Raw genomic sequence first — 16,552 nt, 5'->3', positions numbered from 1 at the left:
CCCCAGGGAAGGCAGAGGATGCTTCCACCTGCCTGTGGGTTGGGAAGGGGGAGACAGCTTGAGGGATGTCCCCACCAGCTTCTGCCTTACCTTTCTTCTTCTGGGCTGACTTCTGGTTGTCATCATCACCATTCTTCTCCTCCCCAGACTCATCTGATTTGGTTTTCAGGCTCTCTTTGCCATCACTTCCATCCCCCTTTTCCTGCTCTTTCATGTCTTTCTTGACAGGCAGCTTGCGAAGGGACGGCGCTTTGTGCGGCTGCTGGGGACACACCAGTGCAGGAAAGAAGTGAGAGGTGGAGCAGTGAGGAGCTGAAGGCAGACCCCAGCTGTCCCAGCAGGAGCAGGAAGACTCTGCCCTAGGCTGGGTGCATCCCTGCTCTGCACCTCCCAGAGCTGTCCTGCTCCTAGGGAAGGGCTCATGGCTGAGCAGGGCAAGGGCTCACTGGGACACCAAGAGGGGTGGACAGAGAGACCTCATGCTCGTGGATGGGTCTGTCCTGTAAGGGACCAGACTGCTCCAGTGGCAAAAGGGTGAGTGACCACCTTGCCCTGACAGACAGCCAGGAGCTAGCAGAGCAGCATCCAAAAATAGAAAGGTTTCAGTGACACCCATGTCCTCAGCAGGGAGGAAGGGCCGAGCCCCTTCAGCACACTGAACCTCTCGTGCATTTTCAGTTCCTCCTGTGGAACTCCTGATTTTGGCCCACTCCCTTCCTGCACAGAGCAGCCCCAAGAAGACCAGGTCTGGGAGCTGACCTACCTGCTTCAGCCAGCCCAGGGTTTAGAATGGGCCCCAGGTTCCCAGAATAGCACTAGGGAGGGAGTGTGCCACACAGGCAGCCCTAAAAGGAAATTCCCTGTACACTATTCCTGGTTGCCTCTGCACTGACACTCAGTACCCCAAATGACCTGGCTCAGCCAGTGTTTCCAGAGGGATAGGGAGGTCTGCAAGGGCCTTATCCTGCTAATCACAATGGTTCTGTGTTCTCACCTGGACGCTCTTGTGGGCTATTTCTCCAGGTGTTGGCCAATTTGTGGCATCACCGAAGTCACCAACCTTGTACCAAAGAGAAAGGTCCCGTTAGTGCACAAAGCTGCAGGTGTTCCCTGCAGCAGGGAAGAATGCTTTCCACCCACCACTGTCCCACAAACAGCTGTCCCCTGGAGGGGGACACCCACACTGCACACACACAGCCCCTCTCCCCACCAAAGCAGGAACCCTGAACTAATTCCAAATGGCTGAGAACAAGTTTATGTCCATCAGACATTGTAATGAGGCTGCCACCACCCCTGCAAGCTCCCAGCCTCTCTCACCAAATATTCTTCCCCAGCAGCAGCATTTGGCAGCAAGCTGCCCAGGGTAATTCACTCAATCACAGGCAACATCCCTTGGACAGGGAAAGCACTCAGCTTACAGCATTCTAAATACACTTGAAGCAATTACATCTCACTCTTCCACCTAGTGGCAGTCACAGCCAGGCACAGCCCCAGTGAAGTGCCCAACTACAACCACCACGTGCTGCAAAGAAAGCCAGGAGATGTCTCAGAGTGGGTGAGAAAATTCAAGTAGGTGAAGGGAACTTCCTCATTCCAGTCACCCCATAGGGGAACATAAACTACTTCTCTGCTGAATAAATGACCTGCTCACTACCATAATTTCTATCTCTTTCAGGTTTCAGAGGACCTGCAGGACACAGGAAAGAAGCCTAAAAGCTGCCCAGGTACCAAATGAATCATAGCTGGGCACTGAGTTTATCTGGGCACAGAAATTTCTCCTTGCCCTTGTGCAACTGTTATTTCTGAATTAATTTGGAGTCAAATTGATTTTTTATCCCTCAGGAGATCACATCTTTACATGCAGGTGCCATGCTCCTCTGCCCAGGAGGTAAGTTTCCTGGGAAAACCAATTCCAGGGCAGGGCTATGCCTGTCGCACAGAGTGGAGCACCTTCCATCCCCAGGGCCCTCCTCTCTCCAAAATGGAACGGAGAAGCAAAGTCCTATCAAGTTGCAGATACATCTTCACTGGCTGCTGGGAGCCAACACCAACTGTGCCCCAGAAGAAACTGTCCCTCCAACACCACTGATTCCCTGGAACAAACTGCCCTGGTTCCTCCAGAGGAGTTGCTTTGTCTGACATCAATTCCCCTGGCTCTCTGCGTGCCAGGGAGGAACAAACTGCACAGGAAGGACAGAGTTACAGACACACCACTGCCACCACCCCTGCAGAGCTGGGCACAGGCTGAGCCCGCAAGAAATTTGGGGTGTCCTCACAGAGGTTTTCCACATCCAGCACTCCTCCAAGTGCCTCCTTGTTAAAGGGTAAAAAGGTCTCCCCCAACCTAGCTGGGCAGAAAACTAGTCAGAGCCGCATGCAAGACCCCTAAAATGCTGAAGAGGAGACAGAGAACAAGGCCAGCCCATCAGCCTCTCCACAACCAAGTTTGTGAAGGGAGAGAGGCTCGTGCAACACTGATAACTGCACCAGAAACTGGGGGCCAGTGAGAGGAGAGCAGGCACAGCCTTACCTTGCTTCCTTTCCTCTGTCTCGGGTTGGCAGCCCTCACCACTTTCGCTGGAGTTGTAAGTTCTGCAAGAGGACAACAAAAGCATTAAAACACAGCTGAGGGCTGTGGGTGGGAGTGTTGGCTCTGGAGAGAAGTGGGTAGGAAGCAAAGCAGCTCCCCCTTCAGCAAAGGAGGGCTAAGAGGAAAAGCTAAACAGAAAAACCAGTCAGCTCCTCACTTGAGTTTCAGAACTGCCCCATTAAGATCAGAAAACTCCTGACCAATCCAGGTGGCCCAGAGATAGACTTTTAACCCCACACTGCTGCAGCAAGGCATTCCCTGCCTTAGCTCTGCCCTCCCCTCTTGCCCGCCAGGGAGGAGGAGGGGGCAAGGAGCTCAGCTCATGCTGCAAAGCACCCACAGAACAGCAAAACAAACATGCCCTTGAGAAGCCAAAACCCATCACAGCGCCGTGAGGCCGGTGCTCCCCAGGGAGCAGAGCAGGGCTCTCACAGAGGGATGCAAAAGTCTGTGGTTGCTGAATCCTGGTTTCAAGTCAGGCATTCCAGCAGGGACAGCAAATGCAAGAGAGGAAATGTACAGAGAGAATGAGCCAGATACATCAAGTGCCTAAATTCCGCTACAGCCAAAAGCATTTAGGCACTGAAGCACCTCTGGGGTGTTTTAACACATCAGAGTGAGACTGTTGGGGTTCACACCACCACAGACCTCACAGCAAGTCAAGTCAACCTCACCATGGCCCATCTTGGCTCCAAGCTCACACACCACCTCCTTACAAGCAGAAACAGGAATTCAACTTGTTTTGCCCCTCAGGTCTGGCTGCAAGGTCTCTGATCAGGCTCAGAGAGGGCAAAGTCTGAGCAACGGAGCAGCACAATTCTGCCCAACACAAACCAGCCCCACAAGGACCAGGGATGAGGGTCTCCTCCAGGACAGAGGTGCTCCACAGGGGGAGAAGAGCCCACTGGGCCCTGCCCTGAAGGGCAGCCCCTGCCAGGTTCCAGGCTCCTGCAGCGAGGATTTCTGCTGACTCAATGGCTTTGTTTAGAAGAAAAGCAGCCCTGACTGGGGTAGGGTGAGGGTGGGAGGATCAGCACAGGCTATCTGGGGATGCCCCGGGAAACACCCTGAGTAGCCTACTCAGCTCTGCTAAAAGCTGCCTTTGATCACCTTCAAAAGGCTGGACAACTTTGCCTGGATGATCAAAACCAGTGATTCATCCTGGCCTTGCTCAGAGCTGGAAGCTTTGAAGTGTCAATAAGGCAGAGTCAGACATGGCAGGACAGAGCCATGTGCATTCCCCTTCCCCAATTCCTTTATGGCTCCTGCACGGGGATTTCAACTCCAGAAGAGTCCAAGCTCTCAGCTGGGTCCCTGAATCCTCCCCTTTTCCTCTAGGACTTCCCCAACCCACCTGCAGTGCCTCCCTTCATGAGCAGCAGCAGTCCCACGTGTCTCTCATTTATTCCATGTGCACTTCATTGAGAATTCTGGCTCCATGGCACAAAGCTTGCCACAAGGCTTTTAAACTTCCCTGCTAGTGTAGGAAGAGCCAGCACTTTCAAAACAGCCCCCAAAATCCTCCACTCAACGCCCACAGATGTCACCAACTAAATATAGCTTCAAAAGGCACCAGGAGCTACAGCACAAACCCACAGCCAGCCTGGTTTTCCACAGACACTCTGCCTGCTCCAACAGCACTGATGGCACTGGCACAGCCTGATCAGGCTCTGATCTCTGGGGCTGGGGGGCAGCAGGGATTCCTCCCTCCCTGCAAAGATCCCATCCAGGTGCCTGCCCCCTCCACAGCACAGCCCTAGGGCTTACAAAAATGGCATCCAGCCCTTTCCTCCAGCTGCTTCACCTCAGGAGCCCTCAAGGCCATAGATGTCCTTGTGCTCTTTTTTGGGAAGCAGTCAAACAGAGGGGCCTCACAAGCAGCAGTGGAAGAGGATGAAGGGGCAGAGGCTGCAGGGGCAGGTGCCGCAGACTCCATCATCTCTGCGGGGGAGGGAGGAGATTGTTTGAAACAAGTTCTGCTGCTTTCCTTATCTGCAAGATATGAACAGGGATCCCTTATCTCGCTGAGGTGCTGAGAAGACTAATTAGCATTTGCAGAGCACTGCGGAAGACAAAACACAAAGCAAAGGGCTGCAGCCCGGCAGGGAGGGAGGGAGGCTGCTCCGGGCTGGGGCTGCCGCCATGTGGAGCATGGATGGAGCCAATTCACGGTGGAGACCAAAGTAGGAGATGGAGAGGGTGTGACTGTGCTGGTGGACACAAGGCCAGACACAGCATCTGCTGAGCCAAGACCAGGGCAAGCACAGGCCATTCATGCCCAGCACGCTTCAGGACACAGCAACATAACTAAAGGGCACCAGCAACACATCTTGTGGTTCCCAGCTGAAAAGACACCCCACAGGAAAACATCACTGCATCAGCCTGGGAAGTGCAGAGCAAGTGAGTGCTGTTCATCCTATGCAGGAGCTCAGCACAAGCAGCAAGGGACACTGGATACTGCCTTGTTCACAGCAGAGCCTTTAAAAGCTGCTGACAGATGTCTCAGATCTCTGGGTGTCTCACAACCCTCCTTTTGCATCTGTCTGGTGGCAGTCAGTAATTTCAGTTGCACGAGCAGTGCCTGACCACCTCGTGAAAGAAAGGGCCTCTGTGTGAGGGCACAGACAAAACAGCTGCAGCAGGAGCCAGGGCTTTAGTGGTGTGAGGCTGGCACAGGGACAGCGGGCAGGGAAGCAAGAGCAGCTTTGCCTGCGGCCACAGAGCAGATGCTGGCACAGCCAAGAACAGAAAAGCAGGTCTCAAGTTTTGATCCACTGCCTGCAGCCAGAACCTGATCATTTGCTCAGCCATGGGGTTGCCCAGCCACGAGGAGATTATCCCTTAGCAACCAAGGGGACAAGGCACAGGTGGGAGCACCCAGAGCAGCCCCAATCACAGCCAAACCCTTCCCGTGGCCGTGCCACAGCCAGAGCACTCACTGGCTTTGGATACTCACTCTCCAATGCACCTGACAAACACAAGGACAAGGCTGTGCAGACACCTCATGCTTTCCTGCAGCTCACATTTGGCCAGGGCACAGAGCCCTGGGGACAAAGGCTCACAGGGGCATCCAGGTGAGCAAAGGCCTCTTATCTGGAAGAGCCCTTGCACAAGGACCAGACAGCCAGAGTGACAGCAGATCCACAGCTAAATGTCCCTCCCAAAAAGGGACATATAACATAGGACCACTGAGCTCAGCTAAGGAGACTTATCTACTACTTTATCTGGGAAAATGTAACCAAGCACCCAGCAACTGGTTTTCTGCCTTTCCTTGCATCCAATGGAATGTATAATGGAATTTTAGAGAAGGTAAATGATGAGAGGGAATAAATTCGCAGTGCTGGGCAGAGGCCATGCATTACTGGAGAAATATCTGTATTTCTCCAGAATGCTGTAATGCCTGCTTCAGGTGTAGCACTCATGTGCAATGCAGACGAGGGCTCTGAGAACCCCAGCAGCAGCTGGGACAGCCTCAGAGGGCAGCTCAGGCTCCCAGCAGCAATGCAGAGTCCTCAGCTCTGGCACACTGCCCCTGACAGAGCATCCCCTCTTTATCCAGCAGCCAGGTCGACAGAAAGGAGCCATCCTGCTCCCTGCTCCACAGCCTGGCACCTACATGAAACTGCTGATGAAGGTGGTTCCAAGCCAAGAGCCCGGACTTTGTGCTGAAGTGGCTGAGGCAGGGGCGCATGCTCTGTGATGCAGGTCCTGATGGGGCTGCAAGAGCCAAACCAGTATCCCCAGTTTCCCCAGAGCCCTGGCAGGAGCTTGAGGGTGCTGTGTGGGACAGACAGCCACGTGCCCAGAGCTCCACCAGGATCCACTTCACCCTTCTGTCTCCAAACAATCCTCCCTCCTTCCCACACTCCACAGAACACTCTCAGCACATGTGAAGACTGTAAGTCATAACCAACACAACGGGACACCCACTCTGGCACTGAGGTTTTTAGGTGAGATAGAGCAAGTGTAGCTTGGAGAAGGGTGAGCTGAGAAATATGTTTAAAAGTGTTTCTGTGTGGGATTAGCTACTTTCCCAGGAGACAGACAGCTCCTTCAGAACCATTTCCTGAGGGCAGGAGAGTCCCTCCTGGGGTACTGATGCACAGGAAAGGCGTGGTGAAACAGCACCAACTTGCAAAAAAATTCCCATAAGACAGACTCAGCAGGCAACCAGCCACAGCCAGGACCCCACTGTGGCCCCTTCCTGGCCTAAAAGAAGACCTAGGGAGCCAAAAGAGAACAGCTCCAAAGGTGCATCTCCACCTTCCCAGCATGGGAAACTCAGGGCACCAACCCCGCTCCAGGCAATCTCTCTCCCAGGGTGGCCTGATCTGCACAGCAGCAGGGGAATGACATAGATTCAGAGACTCTCCTGTGGCACTCATCATTGTCCATGTACTCAGTGCAGGACTTGGAGTCTGAACCTCCCCAAGCCATCAGAAGACACAGCTGGTGAGCTTTATGTCCACCAACAGAGACGTTTGCAGGGCCAGTCCTGCAGGCCAGATGTGACCTGCAAGCCACCAGCAGTCTTCACTCCACCAGCAGCCCTCCTCTTGCAGACAGTGACAAAGCTCTTTTCTTTTTGAGTCCATCCCAAATAGGACCCCCTGAAGTTACAGGCAGAGAAGCCTTGGGGTATTGGCAAACACTTCATGCTCCTTTTGTGGGTGGTGCATCTGTTTCTGCATCAGCAAGAGGCTGTGATGGGTAACGCACTCTTGCTGTAAAAGGGCTGGGAAGCACTGGCAGATGGGGGGACATCAGCCTTCCCAAGGAGCCATCTGGTAGCACCTCTGTGTGCAGAGAGGTGCAGATACTCCCAAAGACCAATCAGCAGATCCACCTCTGCCCTGCCTCCCAAGGAGCTGCTCCCAGCAGAGCCTCAGCAGTGTGCCAGAGCTGAGATGGGAAACACTTGTGGCTGCAGCTCCACACATGAGCGGAAAAGCCTGGGATTTATAGCACTGACTGCTTGGCACGCTCACATCTTGCTGAAGGCATCACAAGACACACAAAGCCAGAAAAGGTTCAGGACAGGCTCAGCTCACAGACTGCACCTCCTCTAGGTTTGCAGTGTTTTACAGCTCTGCCTCCCACCAAATCACAGTTGCACCCGGAGGCGCTGAGTGCATGGAGGGGGAAACGAGGGAGCACTGGATGGAGTTCTCCAACAGCTTTCAATGAGATGTTATCACAAGGACATCTTCCAGCACAGACAGATTGGTGTCTTCATAGCAGGGGCTCCCACCTGCTCCTGGGGACTGCAGAGAACCACACACAGCCCCCATCACTTGCAGCACATCGTCTCAGTTCCCTGTGAGCAGCATCTGGCCTTGCTTAAAAAGGTAAGAGGAATATCTCCAACACCTCAGCAATATCATGCAAGAAAAACTGCAGAAGAATGGCCAAGGTCAGGACCAAGCAGAAGACTGGATCCTTAAGGTGGATGGCTGAGCAGGATTCAGGCTTGTAAAGCACTGGGAAGCCTGCTCAGCTGGAGCAGGAGATAAGCTGCAGGCACCACGGCTCAAAGCCTTCCAAGCAATTTTCCACAGCTCCTCAGCAGAAGCTCCACCGTACAAGCCCTACTGTAACAGCAAAGGAAGCAAGGAGCTGCCTACACCTCTCTGCAATGTAAGCTCTGCAACTGCTGCAAAGATCACTTGCTAAAAATAACTTCAAAAAGGGCATCTGACAGCTCCACAGAGAGCATGAGAACACTCCCACCTGGGTGTCCCAGGCAGCTCCAGGAGCTCAGGAGTTTGCCCTGAAAAGTGCAGGGCGGGAGGCTGGGGTACAGGCAGGTAGAGCCAGGACAGCACTGTCACAGGCTAAGTGTGGGCATTTGAGTTATAATCCCAGCTCTACAAGCCCTCACATCCCTCAGCTGATAGTCCTGAAAGTCCCGGAACAGGAGGAGCAACTCAAGACATGTGCAGAGCCCATCTCTGCTGACAGCACCAACGGGCAGCACAGATCCTCACAGCAAGGAGGGACTTCAGTCAGACCACAGCCCTCCTCAGGGAGCTGAGGAACAGCACTGCTCCTTTAAACACATGAAGCTGTTACAAGCTCTGCACACATGCATTATCTGCAGGGTCTGATATTTATTTCCACAGCAAATAAGGGGCAGGAAGGGTCTGGACTTACCAAAAACGCATGAACATCTTCACTGCAGCCTCTCAGTGTGAGACAGAAATGCTTCAACTTGTGACCAAGCTACACTCCAGGAGGAGCGGGTTAGGAAACGCCGACAGGCATTTCTAACATTAACAGTGTCAGTGAGGGCACCCTGGATTCTTCCTGGCACAGACAGCTACTATTAAAGGTAGCAAATGAACTGCCTCTTAAGGGCGAGTGACATCTTTCCACTGCCTTTTCAAGCAAACCGCTTCCCTGAAGAGGATTTCTAGGAAACTCCTGACACACAATCCATGTTCACAGCCCTGCACACGATCCCTGAGATGCCAGGCACGCACACACACAGAACGAGATGGCACATGAACCACCTCCCACCCAGTTTTCTACAAAAAAAAAAAAAAAAGAGTCCTAAACTAAGGATTCTCTCCAGGGGAAGTCAATGATTCCCAGAAACCAAGAAACATCACACAGGGGACACAGCCAAGGTCACCCAGCTGACCAGACTTCAGAAACTGTCAAAATGAGGAAGCTGGGCTGGTTCAGGCCCTGCAGCTGCTGAGCCATTCTGCTCTCTCTGAGCAGCTCTGCAGCAGAGGCCACTCCAGCACCAGTGCCTGACCCAGTACGTCTGGTGCAGACATCTCCAGCTGGCAGAGCGTGTCACCAGCAATTCCTCTGCCGGCATGGAAGGCAGAAAAGCCTTCAAGGACACCTGTGAACACTCAGTCAGGTTAAATGGTTCAGAGAGAGGGGCTGGAAAAGCCGGCAGCGCTCCAGGGAAAACACTCCAGGGAAAGCACTCAGGGAAAACGCCGCGTCAGTCTGGGACCCTGAGAAAAGGCACGAGTTGATCCAGCTGCTGCTCCGGGCACAAGGCACAGCAAGGACACCTCAGCACTGGGGCAGGAGGGCACCTGAGGCAAGGCTGAAGGGGCCCAGGGTATGCAAGTGAGCCAAACTGTGGAGGAGATGGAGGGTCAGGCCCTCCTCCAAGCCAGCTCAAAGACCAGCTGATAGTTCATGACCTAAAAACTAAAATCAGTGGTGGGGGAGAGGGAACAGGAACTACAGGACCACAAGGGCAGACACCAGGCAAGACTCACAACTCCTTATAAAACAATAAAAAAACTAACCCAGTCCACTCACCTTTGGGGACAACTGATTTGCAAATTGAAAGGGGGAGTCCACCCTCCAGGAAGGATCAGGAGCAGTTTCCTCTGCTCCCTTGCTGCTGCACCGTTCTGCCAGGCTCTAATGAAAAGCTAGTTAACAGTTAATTATTACCCATTCAGACACTCGATCCCCTACTCTGACTCTGACTGCCGGCTGGGAGGGATAAGACAGTCACGTGATGCAAAAATCCCGACCTTATGAAAGCACGGGCAACTATATTTAGTCGGAAAAACGATGACCTAGCGAGCCTGCTCCTCCCTGGCCCCCCCTCAGAGGAGCCGACCTGCCACCTCCCAGGATCCTACCTCCATGGCACCCGGGAAGATCCTCATCCAGCAGTTGTAACACTTAGAGCAGGGACAGCTGGCATGGGAGCAAGCTCTGTGTGCATGTCTGGGCTATCCCGGGTGGAGGGGCCAGAGCAGCACTCAGCCCAGGCTGGGGGGACCCTCCCTCCCCATCCTCAGTGCTCTGCAGCAGGTCACCTTGTCAGCAGCAAAAGCTGATAAGCACCAAGAGCAACAAACAGGGGCCTAGCCCAAGGTCCTGGACCTTATCTTGAAAGCAGGAGGCACACTGGGAACCTGACCAGTGTGACCAGCATAGGAGATGCATTCAGCAGCAATGCTCCAGCTGCTAGTGAGCTTCTCCGTGCCCAGGGCTGGTGATGCCCAGAGCTGGTGAAAGGAGTTTGCCCCGTGGATGAGTCTACCCCTCTCTCCTCAGGGCAGCTGGGTGACCAAGACAGACACAGGCGTGCTAAGAACTGAATGGGAGCCAAGGAAACACCACTGCTGTGGAGATGGCCCTAGAGAAAAGGTGCAACAACAAAATCCAAGAGCATCACCTCCTCCTGCAGAAGAGCAACAAAAAGCCTGAGGACTAGACATCATTAATCTCTTGACATCAGCAGAAGGGTGCTCTCTGCCTGGATCCCGCTGTGGCTGACGAGACAGCGCAGCCGCCGGCGGCCCTGGCACGAGCGAGAGGAGGTCACTGCACCGCTGCCGAACCCGTGCTGACACCATCCCTTTAATGGCCGTCAGCCTCTTCTGCAGCTGCATCTGGGGACTTGGAAGCTGACAAAACCCTTCCTGGGAAGCATCTGGTACATCTCACTGTAAATATTTAACAACCAAGAGACAGGATTCGAGAGCCAAGCGCCTGCAGAGAGACCCTCCAGCTCCAAGCATTCACACTATCTAGGAGGAGACTGTGCAGCTCCTACTGTGCCAGTGGAGGGGGAGAGGGGTCATACAAGGCAAAAGTGCAAACTCTGCACAAAATATGCCTCTGGAAAACCTGTCACCTTAAAGAACAGAATGCGTTTCCAGAAAGGAGACTGTGACATAATTCAAAAAACATCCTTCTGAGTTCCTCCTGCTGTGATTCCTGGACCCTCCTGGCTACTTTTGTAGAGGCATCCCTGCAGGACCAGAGTGTCCCCTGAGCAGTGGCCACTTGCTAAGTGACCACTTAACCTTGCCCTCAGTCTGCACAGCTGTAAACCTGCCTCCCTGACTGCATTGAACAAGAAGAGACTGAGGAACAGCTCAGCTTGTGAGGTCAAGGAAGACAAAGCCACCACTGTGCAGAAATCCACGTCCATCTCCTGGGGCAGGGGAAAATGAGCGTGATTTGGTGGTAGGAGCAGGTGCAGCAAACTTTCCCAGGAATTTAGGGAGGTCATACCTAGGTCTCCCACTAAGCAGGGTCTCTCCATAAAATGTGCTGAAGAAATCTTAGTCTCATAACCACCTGGATTAAACTGAGCACAGGTATGGGGGCTTCCTCCTGTTGGTGAATCCAGAGCATTTAAGGCACTCAAATATCCCTGTGATTTTTGACAGCAAGCAGAAGCACTTCTTTATGTGCTACTTCAGGATCATTTCACCTCAGCTGAGCTGATTTCAGAGCAAGCTTTTCCAAGCAGAAGATACACCGTCCTCACTTAAGCCCCCCACCTTACAGGAGATGGAGTGACATTCTGGGTTTTTCTAAATCACTCTTACATAGCAACTTCCTTCCTAGGCACACAATCCCATGAATCCTGCATAAACCACTCTCTAATAAAGCTAATTCCAGTGCTACAGGTGGCTGCCTCCCATGTCAATACAAGAGCATAAAAGAGTACAACAGCTAATCAGACTAAGTCTTCCCAAAGGAGTCAGGAATACCCAATTACAAAAGAGTGCAACATAGCAGTTTCCTAATTTAAAGATCCATCTCCCCTCCTTTTATTTCTAAAGGATTAAAAACCACTTCCTTGCAGTGGAAGCATCACCCTCATCTCTTTATGGAAAACTTCACAGCGTTTAATTCAAAGAGGCATTTATAAACTCAAGAAAGATATCTCAGCCACTGCTGACAGATGTACGAAATGATCAGGTCAGGGTGCAGCAGATGAAAAAAAACTCATCAGGAGTGGTGAAACCAAGACAGAGCATCACTTGCTGCTCTGTTGAACACCAGTGCATCCACAACTGCACCCTGCAGTCAGCTCTGGTCTCTGGAATCCAACAAGGGCACAGGGCTGTTACAGCTGCTCAAAGAAAAGCAATTAAACCACTCAGAGGCAGCTCCTCGAGAGATGAGACTAAAAAGGCTGGGATCCTCCACCACAGAGGAGGGCTGGCTGCAGCATGTAGGAGGCCAGGAGGGCACAGGCTCAGCACACTAAGCTAGCAGGAGATCCACGTGAAGTGGCAGTATTCCCTTCCAGAGCAGGCAGCAAATTTCACACAGCAGCAAGCCCTGGGAGCTGAACAGCATCGACTGCCTGGCAGAAGAGTTTGGTGTTCATAGTGAAGTTGTTCACAGACATCCAGCTGCAAACATGACCTCCCAGTCCTCCTCATCAGAAGTGGGAATGTGAGAGCATGGCCCTCTGCCCACCAAGCCCAACCTTGCATTTCTCAAGGGTGTTTAAATCTCTCTGCTTTCTATCTGAACTCCAGATCACACGGTTTGAAATGGCTTGTTCTGAAAAGCACCCTACAGCTGCCGCATCCTGGTGGTGGGATGTGGGAGAGGAGAGGATTGAGGCACTGCTGTGCTGGACAGAAGGAAAGCGAGGACTCTCTCCAACAACTGCTTTATTTGCAAACACTGTTGGGTATCTGGGACGCAAACAGTGCCGCGCTTCCACCTCCACAGCGCCCGCACGTGACACGGGGATGATCCAGGCTGAGGATCCAGGCTGAGGGCAGGCCACTGCTGGCATATGTATGCTAAACAAGCAGGAACATGCTCTGGGGCACACTGCAGCTACTGTGCCTACAAAATGGCTGAGTTTTGGCTCAGGCACCCCACCTATGCAATTCCCAACCCTGATACTGTGCCTCAGCATCTTCTATCACTCTGCTAAGCATTTCCTTGGGAGAAAACCAACACACTTCTCACCCAGAGGGGAACCAGCTGTACAGACCCACCTGACTTCACAAGATTAAGCTTAAAAAATAAGACTCCTGACACATGTATGGGACTTCTGGTGACCAGAGTAAATTAACTCATTCAATAACCTCAGCAATGAAAAGGAGGTGAGGGAGTCAAACCCAACAGCCTTAGGAGTGCACAGCAACTCTGGTGGCAGGAGCAGTGCCACTCTGCCTTTGCCTGCTGCCTTCACACTTCACTGTGTTTTGAGATACCACAGCTTCCAGATAAGCTTAGTGCATGGGAAGAAAAAGCATGCTACCAGCTTTAAGGCTTTTCTGGAGAAAGGTATAAGAAAGATTGCACAGTGCCTGTGCAGCTACCATTTCGAGGAATCCTGTTTAAGCTTTAACTTATCTCCTAAAAAAACATACAAAATTGTAAAAAAAGCCCCAAGCTCTGTAGGTAATGTTTTCTGCAACACTGCTGACATGTAACAAACACTTTGTGAAGCGCTATCATCTGCTACAGACACACACTCATGCCCCACCCTGGAGGCAGCTGTGCAAGGTCCCCAACCAGCTGGAGAACAGAGGATGGAGTAGTGCCAAGCAAAGGACATCTCTGAGTTCACAGCACAGGCAGACAAAACCCAAAGAAGACAAATCTTCAGCAAGGTGGAGAAAAGCCTCCTACAAACTCAAACAGTTGGGAACAAATATTTGCCCTTCAAAACCCTAACATTTCACTCTTACAAGTTAAGAAAGCAAGAAAATCATGAGGGAGTTACAAATGTGGAATCAAAGCCTTAATCCAGTGCATCTAGCTGTACACCATGGCCTTGTTAGCTGGCAAGAGCTCTGGAAACACATCCACAACTTCCATCCCTCCGTGCAGTTCAGTAAGTTGAATTACAGTGACTCCAGTGTTACACCAGACCACTCTAAACCAGTGAGTTATTTTTACTGAAATCAGCTTTAAGACACTAGACCTGATTCCATACTTCCAACGCCTCCACCATCAACAGCAATTTATCCTCACGCTATCCACGAACTGGTGAAATGGGATCCCAAGCAAAGCCAGAGATGGACATCAGAGGTGGACACCGTGACACGCCTGGGGTGACACAGGGACAAGTCAGGCACTGACTTCCATTCCCAGTGCCTTTGCTATGGTACATCCCCATGTGGCACTACAGCTCTGTAACAACAGGCTCTCACTGACTGATCTCAGTATCACTGGTTAAAACACAAACCTTTCCTCCAGTCTTGGCATTTCCACAACATCAGCCTGGATGGAGCTTCTGGCCATTTGGGAAAGGCAAGAATCAAGATCATCAATATCTGCTTCTGAAAACTACACTCCTTTCCTGATTTGAAACCTCCATCCAGAGCAACCTCCCTCTCCCAGCAAGGCTGCACACACCACTGGGGATAGGAAGATTTTTCTTTGCACTGATGGCAACAGTGAGCGCTTTGGTTATCCTTAACAGCAATATTGAACATCAGCACACAGACTACAAGCCACAGAGAAGTCCGTGTCTTCCCAAAGTATTGCAAATTAAAATATATATCCTCAGGTTCACAGCCACATCCATCTGTATACAGGTAACACATAAACAACAACAATCCGAGTTACATTTGCATCCTGATACGTCAATGTTTTCAATTATGTGTGATGACCAAGACCTACAAGCTCCCAAACACTACAAGCCACAGAGAAGTCCGCGTCTTCCCAAAGTATTGCAAATTAAAACATACATCCTCAGGTTCATAGGCACATCCATCTGTATACAGGTAACACATAAACAACAACAATCCGAGTTACATTTGCATCCTGATACGTCAGTGTTTTCAATTATGTGTGATGACCAAGACCTACAAGCTACCAAACTCTTTCACCCCGGACATCCAAATTTGCTATGCTACAATGTATGGGAGGAATGAACCTTCCAGCTGTTTAGTCATCACTACATGAAAGCATAAAAGATGCTACTGCTATAAAGGAATGACCATATATTAGAGGTTTGTTTAGGAAGTTTTTTTGTTTCGGTTTTTGGGTGGGGTTTTTTTGGGGTTTTGTTTGTGGTTTGGTTTTTTTATATTAATGTCCATTGCATATTCCAGACTGTACACTGCATGCACCAGTCTTCTAAGTCTCGTTAGCACTGACTCTGAAGGAAGAGAAGTGAAGGAAGAGAGAAGGAGGTTTGAAGAGCTCTATTTTTATTTAATACATACCAGACTGGCCGTCAGTTGGAAATATATCTGTAAAAGAAAAAATAAAAAGGATCAGTATTGGTTGCAGCTGGAGTGCAAATCATATTTAAAAGGTCTCCTCTCTCGATTTGTTTGCTTTAGCTAAACAGAGGAAGTATTTTCTTAGTATCTCAAGTTAAACATCAATCCAGCTTGGAACCCACCTCAATTCAACCACTTGTTTTGAGAAAGATTTTGAAGGCGTTTGTGTTTACCCAAACACGCTGCTCTCATAAATAACCTGTATTGGCTTCTACACAGGAGTGTACAATAAAAAAGGTTGTTGAGATGTACAAAGATCCACACAATGAGCTACTTGGTGGCACCCCACATTCCCCCTGAGCAGCAACATCCCATGGAAATCTACAGAGAACATCTAACAGGGAGCACAGGTGGAAGCCAAGGCAAAAGCCAAGTGAGCATTCTTCTGACTGCCCTTGGTTTTGCAGCCACGAGGGACATCAGCAGCTGTGCCTGGCTCTAACACAGCACCTACACCAGACACACACCCCCAGCACCAAATGGACACCCAGGACCTTGGCACATCACCCATCACACCCTTCCCTTTCCCAGCTCAGGAGTTTCTGTCAGCAGGCACAAGCCACTGCACAGGAAAGACGGAGTCTGGGGGGTTCAGACCCCAAAAAAGATTATTCAATTTGCCCCAGCCCCCAGGCTCTTTCCAGTTAGATAAACAGGCCCTTCTCTTGAGGGGCCTTATATATTGCTGAGAAGATGTTTACTTCAGTAGCTGGAAGGACCATATTTTTAATTTAAGGAGCACACAGGACAGTGTGTGTGGAAAACCCCTGTTGATAAAGGCTCCCCCAGAAGATATGAAAACAGGGGTTTTGAGAGAGCAATACATTATGTTTTCTTCAAGGATCTTGGAAGAGGAGGGGGAAGGAAGGTTGCCAGTAAGGCAAGGTCCTCCTGGGACAGGGGCAGGCCCCTGGCTCCTGCTTATCAGCTACCCAAAACACACATTCAGCTGGAAAGTCACAAGAGTTGC

At 51.3% G+C, this 16,552-nt stretch overlaps 1 protein-coding gene across 3 annotated transcripts in view; it reads right to left on the bottom strand.

The window, feature by feature from the left end:
* The window catches only part of LARP1 (La ribonucleoprotein 1, translational regulator), a 45,486-nt gene that overhangs the window by 14,212 nt on the left and 14,722 nt on the right, over nucleotides 1–16,552 (bottom strand). For 2 of the 3 annotated variants that reach the window (XM_083871614.1, XM_083871615.1), the window contains exons 2-5: nucleotides 15,523–15,549; nucleotides 2,531–2,592; nucleotides 995–1,060; nucleotides 91–262 (exon numbers count right to left, since the gene is read on the bottom strand). In XM_083871614.1, the coding sequence (XP_083727740.1) occupies nucleotides 91–214 (124 nt within the window). In that variant the 5' untranslated portion in view covers nucleotides 215–262; nucleotides 995–1,060; nucleotides 2,531–2,592; nucleotides 15,523–15,549. The remainder of the gene's footprint in view (nucleotides 1–90; nucleotides 263–994; nucleotides 1,061–2,530; nucleotides 2,593–15,522; nucleotides 15,550–16,552) is intronic. The other variant, XM_083871616.1, reaches the window with a different exon arrangement.

The sequence above is a fragment of the Zosterops lateralis genome (assembly GCF_965231275.1).
Source record: "Zosterops lateralis genome assembly, chromosome: 14".
Lineage (NCBI taxonomy): Eukaryota > Metazoa > Chordata > Aves > Passeriformes > Zosteropidae > Zosterops > Zosterops lateralis.
This window is presented reverse-complemented; position numbering and strand designations above follow the sequence as displayed.